The 10,601-nt window shown below is 39.2% G+C and overlaps 1 protein-coding gene across 1 annotated transcript in view; it reads right to left on the bottom strand.

Moving 5' to 3' along the window:
* The window catches only part of LOC107699156 (neuroendocrine convertase 2-like), a 68,424-nt gene that overhangs the window by 5,707 nt on the left and 52,116 nt on the right, over positions 1-10,601 (bottom strand). Inside the window, exons 9-11 of the mRNA XM_016500340.1 lie at positions 8,259-8,474; positions 6,170-6,270; positions 2,569-2,796 (exon numbers count right to left, since the gene is read on the bottom strand). Of these exons, the coding sequence (XP_016355826.1) occupies positions 2,569-2,796; positions 6,170-6,270; positions 8,259-8,474 (545 nt within the window). The remainder of the gene's footprint in view (positions 1-2,568; positions 2,797-6,169; positions 6,271-8,258; positions 8,475-10,601) is intronic.

Below are 10,601 nucleotides of genomic sequence, written 5' to 3' on the forward strand. Positions count from 1 at the left end.
AATAAATAATGACCAAAATGAGTATGTGTGCAAGAGCTGGAGCTCTAATGCAAAGCTTGTGTTTTCATTTCAGAAATACCCCTACACTTCTGCCATTCTGAGCTACTGCCATTTCAAAACAAGCAGCAAAACTGGGCCACGAGGAGAAAAAAAAAAAAAAAAAGATTATTTTCAATGGTGCACCATCCTGCTGCCAACAATTGCTTTGGCCAGATGATGGGTTTTTCCCCTACATAAGGCTGCTTTGTTGTGGCGCGAGCACAAAGGCCCGCCGCTGCTGACTGCCTGTTTTGTGCTGCTGCGATGATAACGGCGCAGGACATGAGTGAGCGAGTGTAAAGTGGATATAATGGCATTATCAGAGGCAGGTCTCCCAGCCTGGCCCATTACACGCTCACATTAGTGGGTGTGTTTGTGTGCGCATCAGTCTTTGAGAGGCTAGTGTTTCCCAGGAAACTAGTTGATAGAAATATCCAAAGGTCACACAAGAGGACACAAGGGTGTGGATGTGTTTGGTGCACGAAGACGAGAACAACAGTTATTAAAAGAGCAAGCGAAACATCGAAGAAAATGTAAGATCTGTTGGCTATGTGTTTGCGAAAACCTACTCAGCACATAGATGTCAACAGCTAGTAGTTGTACAAGGTAACTGCGATATATAAACTCAAAATTGCAAGATATAAATCCAGAATTGTGAGATAAGCTCATAATTCAGAGAAAAAAGTCAGAATTGCGAGATAAACACGGAATTGCGATTTTAAAAAAGTCTACAAGTTTATATGTAAATTCGGCCGTTTTCAGCTGAAATGTAGTACATAAATTGCGATCAGGGTGTGAGTACCAAATCTGGATTGACATGAAAATTTAGAGTACCTGAACTGCAGTGATCTGATATTATGCAAATGTAATTAACAGCTTTGCTTATAACACATCAGTGAACAGGGAACTCTGAGAAACACACTGAGCCATGACCTGAAACAAGGAGGAATGTGAGCTCATGCTTTTGTTTTAATTACTGTTCTGGAACAAAAGGTGGGCCACTGTGTGTCATTTGCCGCCTGTGAATTGCTTGTTTTTTTGTTTTTTTTCTGTATAGCTTTGAGTCATCTAAAATGACTCAAGAAGTGCTTAAGTTTGACCAAAGCATATCTCTAAAAGTTTTTAAAAAATATATTTAAAAAAGCATATTTGAAAAAAAAAAGTAATTTTTTTAACTTACACATTTTTAAAAGTACTGCAATGTCACTGAGAAGGTTCAGAAATGATCATGTATTCATTTTCACATGTTGGTGAGAAAGTATGGCTAAATCCTGTAATGACTCAGACAGTCATAGATTCGGGGAACTCCTGCAAAATCAATTAAACCCTGGTTTTTCCTGGCTCCAGACACTTGTGATGTGTTCTGTAGTTAGTTTCATGTTTCATGTAGGCATTCATTAGTCAGTGTGGATAGGAGTCTTATCACACGGCAGACTCTCTGCCTGCTTCCACTAATTACACTTCATTCACATCTTTCCTCTACCGCTGCTTAGTTGCTGTTCTTGAATTGTGCCTCGCCAGAACTCCCACCAACCCTGTGTCTGAGGTATGATACGAGGGGTGACGACCTCGATGGAGGTTTTGACAAGGAGTGCATGCACACACACACACACACACACACACACACAGTCTCAGTGTAATTGCGGCTGTTGCCATAGCATGCAGTGCCCAGCAGTGAGTGGGAGCGGACTAATTATAGCAGATGTGAGAACGAGCAGCCGAGAGCAGCAGAGTGAGTGTAGAGAGTCAGGAGGGCGACACATGCAATATGCCTTCACACAGAGCACAGAGGGGGTCAGAGCGGCCTGGATAACACCACAATCACACACAGGTAATGCATATCAAAACAGAGAGAAAATTATATTTAACACCACAGTGAATTCTGAAATCAAACCCGTTTTAAGCATTATTTTTTCCCTCTGTTTTGATATGCATCACATGCGTGTATGATGGCTGTAGCTTGTGTCATGTGGTTTAAAAGGGTTTTAGGCACTCCAGGGCCTTTCACACTCAGTGTGGTTTAGTGACGTGAATGTACAACGCAATGACTTTCTTGAATCAAAACAATAAATCCCTATGGAGCCATTCACACCGGGCGCGATCAATCGCGCGGCACAACAAAGCGAGATTTATTTATTTTTGATCAGTGTGTCGATTTTTTCCCCGTTGCCCCATGATGAAACAAGCTGTCCAATTATATTTGAGCTTTAGATCACGCTGCTGTTGCACAAAAGGCAGAGATTGGTGGAGATACAGCATAGAAAGTAGTTTTGAAAACCAGTGTAAATACAGAAAAAAAAAGTATTATATTAGAAACACCGCTCAAAAATAATTGTGAACATTTTGAAAATTAGAAATAAATTCCTGTGCAATTATGAGTCAGTTTCTGATTAATCTATTCTACATTTGTCTCCAGCATCCTGTTCACTTGCAAATATTACTGTCGGCCTGCTGCAGTGAAATAGCATAATGTTAACCTCACGGCTGCAGTCGTAGTGGTTGTTCTTCTGGCGTGTTTTCTGTACTCACTGTATCTCCTGCACAGATCCCGCCACACAGTGGAATCGTTCTGGGACGGTCTTCCACTCCCGGGCCAGTTTGACCATCCCTCCGGCATCCAGCACGCCGTATCCGAACAGATGGTTGAACTCCAGGCCCACACCGTTCCTCCTCCACTGGTGCACCTCGTCATGCAGCTTGTTCCTCTTAGAGGTGAGAACCGTCAGGTGCTGCAGGTCCCTCCACGTCAGGTTCGGACTGCAGGCAAACATAATGACGGAAATAACGTCAAGCCTAGGATAAAAAATCACTAGCATGACTGCTGTTTGTCATAAACTTGAATCATTCAAGCCTCCTTAAAGCTCCCGATCCTAATAGTTATCATATCAATTTAATATAAAATGTGCTCTATTGAGTGAATGACTTCCTGCAAAAAGCACATAGCAACAGAACAACAAAACCCTTGTATATGATTTCTCAAGAGCGCTTGACTCAAGATGAAGAGCAATTTGCACAGAGCGCTAGAGGAAGCGGATGTTGAACATATACTGATTTTTTTTTTATACCGACTATTAATCCTAGATATTGGCAGTAAGACTAAATTTATATATGAGGCATGAGGTTTATTTTATTAATACAAAGCTCTCTGGAATACTTCATTATTTTCAATCACAGCATTCAGCGGCAAAACAGGAAGCTCAGAAGAATAAGAAGAGCTGGATCAAGTTGCGGAAATGGCGACAGGCCATTTCATATAGTCTGAGAGTAACGGATGATCGAAAATTGTGGATTGATTCTGTGTATCGTTTGTTGATTGGATGTTGAGATGTGGGTGTGGCTTTCAACAACGGAGGCAGAGTTTAAGAGCACTAAATGACTGGAGAAGTCCTGCATGAGTCACTGAAGAAAAGTCTGTCATTTCACTGGAAGATCCGGTTATGACATTTTGATATAAAAAAAGAACCATGCATCAATGGGTCACTCACAATAAGATCTATAACATGCATTTAGACAACAGATTCTAAACTAGAGGAAAACAATGAACTTAATGTTGTGTTATTTCATCTTGTTAGGTTAAGTGATTTCTGTGGTAATGGATTGTTTTCTTAGCTGTTCCATAAGTGCCACCTGCTGTCAGAGACTGAATTAGCATTTTTTTGCATACTTTCCCAATTTTGAAATTACACAATCTATAATTAAAAAAATGTATATAACTGCTCATGCATCTTTGTTTGGATTGTGATTAAAGGGGACATTGGATGCAAAATGAACAAGGGACAATTCAAGGCAGGTTTTGCTAAAAGTTCAAACTCAAGGATGGATCAGTACCCACTGTTCGTAATCCAGCTGCACCTCCAGAAGAAGTCTCACACTTTATATTTCTTATGATTATTTGCAAATCGCCTTTCCTCTTCCACGGAAGAGAAGGGCGGGGTTAGAAGAGCTCATTAGCATTTAAAGAGCCATGCACCGAAACGGGTCTCTGTGATCAGAGCTGTTTTTGACAAGATAAAAAGGGTGTTGTTTTACATGACCATTGAGGAATTTTAACCAAAGTATGTTGCAAACGTTTCATGAAGACCCTAAAGAATCATACCAACTTGTGGAAAATGGGCATCCGATGTCCCCTTTAAAATGCAGTGGTTGCCTCTAATTTAAAATGGCTACAGATCTTTGCAGTTCAGCCTGCAAATACACATCTTGTTCATGTACTCTTTCATTCTTTCTTGTCTTTTGGTTAAAGAAAAAAAGGCAATCGGTATCAGAATCGGACTTGTAAACACTGTAGGTATACACACATAAATATATGTGTGTATGTATATATATATATATATATATATTTATATATATATATATATGTATATATATATAGAATGGTCTGACTGGACCAAAAATTCCAGGGCTGATATTTTGTCCCAGTCCAGCCCTGAGCTGTACTGCACTACACTCTTCTGAGTACTTCTCAAATATACAAGCACATGCAAATAAGCTGCAGTTTACGATGTGTCTTTACATTTGGCTGAACAAAGAGACCTGCTCTCTCGCCACCTACATCATTATTTAGTACTGAGCAAACACAAAGACTTTACACAGGGAAGGCCGTGTCAACAGTTATTAACACCAGTCCTGACACCGTAACGTCCTACTGAAATGTGTGAACGGAGGCAGAAATGATGTGGCGAAACTGCCTTTTCCCCACCAGCCGCTCCTTACAAAGCTTTCTCAATCAAGTGTAATGAACCAAGTGTTGCTGTTGAAATCGCTGTCTTTTCCTCCACCTCGAGATCATGCTCTTCTGACTATGTGACTGTCCATCAACAAATTGGTTTTATATGAGATGTTTTTAATTGGTAGTGATGCATAACATGTACATGGACTTTTCCCATCAACATTTTAATTTCAAACTTATATGAATTTATAAAACTGATAATAGAAGGGAGAGTGTATAGGGAAAGTGCTGTGACTTGACACCTTTTTTTAGGTTTCAGAGACAATTCAACTTGCAAAAGCATTTCCTGTCAGGCTTTTATTTAAATAAGAATAAAAATCAATTAAAGTCAGGGAATCTTGACAATCAGCACCATTCCTGGCTTCAGAAAGCTGCATCCCTGCATAGGCTTTTTAGGAAACGTTAGTAAGGACTGCATGGCAAGTTTATTTACAAAGGTGCCAGTGTTGGTGTGTGTTTATGTGGCACATTTTATAATAAAATAATAAGAACAAAACAATACGATATGACCCCTTTAAAAGAAATAGTCATAGCTCTTTGTAGTTGATCTCAGTCAATGTGGTTCCTCTTGACATTAAATATTGTGTCTTGAGCTTCACACTCTTCTAATGAGCCTAAAGTACCAGATGCAGCCAAATATGATTTGATTCCTGGCATTCAGAGAAACCTGAGGTAATTGTTGGCTTGAACCAAAAGCGACTTTCAATTTCGTTTTCATGAAGTGATTAGCAACGTACGCGCCAGTTTGATTCCTCATCAACAGCTGAAAGTATGGTGATATGAAGCATCTCACAGTGATAACCTCCTTTCCTCCAGCAGGGTAACGCTGCTGCTGCCAGAGCACAATCTCAGCCCTGATTCACACATTTATCATCTTTGTCATGCTGCATAGCTGCTCCAGTTACTTTTTCTGTTCATTTCAAAATGAACTTATTTACTGAACTTCTGACTGTGATAGACTGGCCATCTGTTCAGGGAGAATGAATGGATTGATGAATGTTACAACAAAAGCTGCTTATTAAGGAATCCAATGACTTTGGGTGGAAGATAAGTTTTCAAATCGAGTAGTAAGATTTATAAGTAAAGGAGCGTGAAACGGCATGTTTATTTGTTGGCAGGTCATGCGGTAACATCATCATTCAACTCTCAAATCACTGGGAAGACAGCTTTGGCTCTGGCATCAGCACTGTTTCAGTGTTAAAGGGTATCAATCATACATGAGGGAGGCTTTTTAGAGCAGGAGTTGTGCTTGCAGTGCTACGCTCTGACACAACCCTCGTCAGCAGTAATCTACGATCTCAGCTGCCGTCTGCCAGCGCTGCTGTCTTATTGTTTCAAAAATCTTTGATGGAGGCTCACTACTCATCAGTGCTGTGCGCTGGAAAACAAAAGTGTACATACTTGGCCTCCAACGCCAGGGCAAACACGCCAGCAGCCTCAGGGGCGGCGGCAGATGTGCCCGAATGACGCAGTGTGCAGTTTCCATACAGATCTGTGGTGGCCTGGAGACAGAAACAGACAAAGAGAAAGCCTTAATTAAACATTAGCGCCAATGTAAACACCATGTAAAAAATGTCTTTGAAATTCTAATTCAGTTCTGTCAGGACTATAATCATCACTTCAAAATGATTGACACTTTGCAGACAGTTTGTATTGGGATTATGGTTCTGTTCTGGGTAAAATTCCCCGCTCATCCATGCAGCCTGTCATGAATGAGCAGGGAGAGCAGCATTAACCCCCTAGGGTAAACAGAACAGAACCGAATGCAGATATCATTAATGTTCTTAATGACATTTTAGTGTACAAACATTATTAAAGATAAAAGGAGTCTGATTAAATGAGGAATATAGAAAGCCAAGTCCTGACTGTGACAAAAGGAGGAGCTGGGGATGGAGGAGGGTAATTTGGCTCTGAGCAAGCAATAAAGCTACTGAATAATACAGAATAGACCTTATATAGGAATGTTGTGATAAGCGTAATTTTTCTATATGTAGACGTGGATCAGCTGAGAGTCAGCTGATGCAAGCTTTTTTTGTGGCCAGCTCATCAATGGAAAGGAAGTCAATTCGTAAATGTTGAACTTTGTTGATCATTAACAGAACTTGTAATGAAGCACTTGGTTCGGTTGAGCGCAATAAGGATAACCCTACAAAATCCCAAAGCTTTGTTCGTCACAACAACACTTTGAGGTAATGTCCTCTGCATTACTTGGCATTTCATGATCTATCAAAAGCAGGAGATGAAAGAAACATCCATATTTACCCTCCAGAGATGGACGTATGTACTTGTGGCTAATTTTGACTGATGTAAGCAAACCTCACTAAAAGCACTGAGATGAAAGCCAAAAAATAAAGTATTTAGTGCTTTGTTTTATTTGATGTAGGCCTAACCTGTGTAAATATATTTGATTCAAAATCATTGTCTGTGAAAACTATCGGTTAATGAATATTGAGTATGTTTTTCCAAAAGCTGTCACAGGTTTAATGTTAACAGTGAAGAAACACCTTCTTAATGGCAAATTTATTTCAAGAAATCCAGATGCATCTATCAAGTCAATTGCTTCATAATGTAATCACTGAATCCCCACAAGTATGAAAAATCACCTGTAAGTAAAATACTAACACTAAATATTAAAAGCAAGACATAGTATTATATTTTCTGTCTCTAAAGAAATTATTCACCAAAAAAATTAAAATGCTATCTTTATTTATTGACCGTCATCTTGTTACAAACCTGTCTGCTGTATTTCGTATTTATTACTGATATTATTACAATTATTTAAATAGTCTCTCAAGTCCCAAAAATACACCATGGACTTAACATAAAAATAGTTTATTTCCACATTTGCTTTATAAAATCCCACAATAGCTTTGTGTAAAGAACTGATAAAAATATAAGTCAATTATTCACTGATAATCTTCCCCTTTTTATTTATTTATTTCTTAAAGAAGAAAAGGGTAATCATTTGCACCATGTATTTTGGGTTTCATCTCTACCATTCAGTGCTCAATCAGAAAAAAGCGATAAACTGGTGTGTCACAACACCAAACCAAAGCAGCCTTGAGAGAATCCGGACTGACACAAGGCAATTCCTGCCTTTCCATTGACAGGACGATCTCTGACAGACTAACCACAGTCTTCATCTCATATGCTTTCTTTGAGTCTTGCTCTGATTAAGTTCCTAGCTGAATGCATCCCTCCAATTCCATCTGAGAGTCATTGTTCAGACACAAAATGGATGAAACTATTAACTCTCCCCGTCATTTTATCACTGTCATACTCTGTATTATCACTCTGCGGAATAAGGGATTGCGTTTCAAATCAATGTTTCAAAGCATCTATGACATGCACACTCTTGCACACCAAACTGAATCTTGTTGTAAATATTTCCAGACTCAATATCACACCACTGGAACCATCCTGGTTCCATCCACTTCAAAAAACTAAATCTGTAGGAAACACCTATATACGCACACACACACACACTCACCACGCCTGCTTCAGGGTTTCTTTTACGGCCGTTGCTGAAGGTGGAGGCGAGGGTGGAGGAGCAGCTTTCATCATAGAGCGCGGTGCGTCCGTCATTGATGGCCGAGTTAATAGAGATGGTCCACATGCTGGAGGCGTATCCGTCGCAGTTACAGTCGTCATAGCTACCACCGTCTCCGGAGGCCCACACATAGATGCTGCCTTTCCCACCTCGACCCTGTTGGACACGCAAAGCGGCACGATTACGACCAGCACTCGCACCCGCTACAGCTCAATAAGGAGCAGTTGTCTCTCTTTGATATTTCTCTTTAAGAGCCATTGAGATTTACTCCAGTTCTCATACAAATTATACTCACACAACCACAAGTAATTCAACAGAGACATCAGAGAGGCATTTCAAGACCTTTTAAAGACTACAAGCTCTCCTCTGAGTGTCGATGATTCAGGCACAGGCACTGTGTTTACGGTTCTTGTCTGAACATATCATTTTGATGCTTTTAGATGAATGCAATAGCACTCTTTTCTTTAAGCTTTGTGTTTTATAGTGGCAGGCACCTGACCGGAGGAAATTTGTACAGTGCAATCGTGATCTTAAAAGGGTGCTTGATTATTGTTATTTGAACAGTACATGGTGATTTACCATACTAACACATCGAGGAGCGATTATGGTGCTTCCAGACCCCAGGGCATCAGCCTCTTTGGAATAAACAAATAAGAAAATAAGATGGTGTCTTTACATCTGCAATCGCTACAGAAACTTTACGACTTCTCATAATTTAGATTTTATATCAAAATGACTCATTCAGCGTCTAATAACCCCAATGTTATGTTTGGCAAATGTGACTTGTCAAGGGGCTAATAAAACTTGACAATGTTTGTCTGTTAATATGAGGAATAAAGTCTCAACTGTGTTAATAAAATAAAGTCACAATTACACACCAAGTGTTTAATATATTGCAAGGGTGAAAACAATTTAGACTTCATCAACATCAAAGCTATGCTAAGGTGTTCAGAAGCCATTATTAGAGCTGAGGGAGTGCCAGGGACCAATAACACATCTCATTTCTCCAACACTGGCTCATTGGAAAAACGTGCCTGTAGCAACATTTCTGCTATTACGTTGCTTCTTGCGTGTTTTGCAACATGTTCAAATGTCAGAAAAATGTCAAAAATCAGAAACAAATTAATGTTAAGCTGGCAATGTTTTATTACGCTGGTTGTTGTACGTATCGCAGCAGTTCGGATCCAGTGAGTGGCGCTAAAAGGTTAGTGCTTTATCGCGTATGTACTACCTACACTAAACCCGACACTAAGCCTAACCAACAGTAAGCCTACCAACATATTCTGCATGACCATATTCTACATCCTTAATCCTACTCTATACTTAAATTTAACAACTACCTTACAAACAGCAATTAGGAGTTTATTGAGGCAAAATTTGTAGTTAATAGTTAGTTAATAGTGAGAACTGGACTTTAAAATAAAGTGTGACTGAAACTTCTTTTTCCAGAAAATGTTAATGTTATCGGATTTGGGCTAAAACTTACTGAATTTGCTTAAACTGGGTATAACAACTTGCCCATTTTTTTTTTTTTTTTTATAATTTTTTTAATTTTTTGTGGGGATTGTTTTTTCCCCACCTTGTTTCACTTGAGGTGTTCCCAGTCAAAAATTGCCTGCCTACAAAAAGCAGCTTATGCGTTTCTCTTTATGCTATATTATCACCAAATATTAGATTTAATCTTTTTATCAACTTGTTTTCTTTCAATTAAGACAGGTTTTGTGTTTCTTTTAGGAACTGATTGATCGTAGGCCTTGCTGATCTGAGCTTATGCACTTCAGTTTTTGAGTGTAAAAAAGGCATTATTTGTCGATAATTTTGCCAATAAAAATTATCAAAATATAAAAAATTTATATAAAATATTTTTGTGCTAACACACACACGCATGTTCATGTACACAATCTATTTTGAATATTACAGGCTTTTCTTTCCAACTATCATCAGATCAATGAGGCCCAGATAAGTGAGGCCTACTTTCAATCAATATCAGAAATAAACAAAACCTATCATAATTAAAAGAAAACAAGTTGACAAAAAGATCGATATTTAGTGATAATATTGTCACGTGGCTGTAAGACAGATGGACTCAAATGCAGAGAAAATAATGCAAACAGTTTATTGAATGTTCACAGAGGAAGAACTGTTCAAATAGAAAGATTATAGTCCTCATGGGTTGCAGCAGATGAAGAACAAATACTGGGTACAAACTGGGCTGGAGAAAACCCCATGAGATCTGCAGAGTGTGTCAGAACCAGAGTCCACTGAAGGGGGGGGGGGGGGGGG

This window comes from Sinocyclocheilus anshuiensis, unplaced genomic scaffold, assembly GCF_001515605.1.
Source record: "Sinocyclocheilus anshuiensis isolate Anshui unplaced genomic scaffold, SAMN03320099.WGS_v1.1 scaffold166, whole genome shotgun sequence".
Taxonomy (NCBI): domain Eukaryota; kingdom Metazoa; phylum Chordata; class Actinopteri; order Cypriniformes; family Cyprinidae; genus Sinocyclocheilus; species Sinocyclocheilus anshuiensis.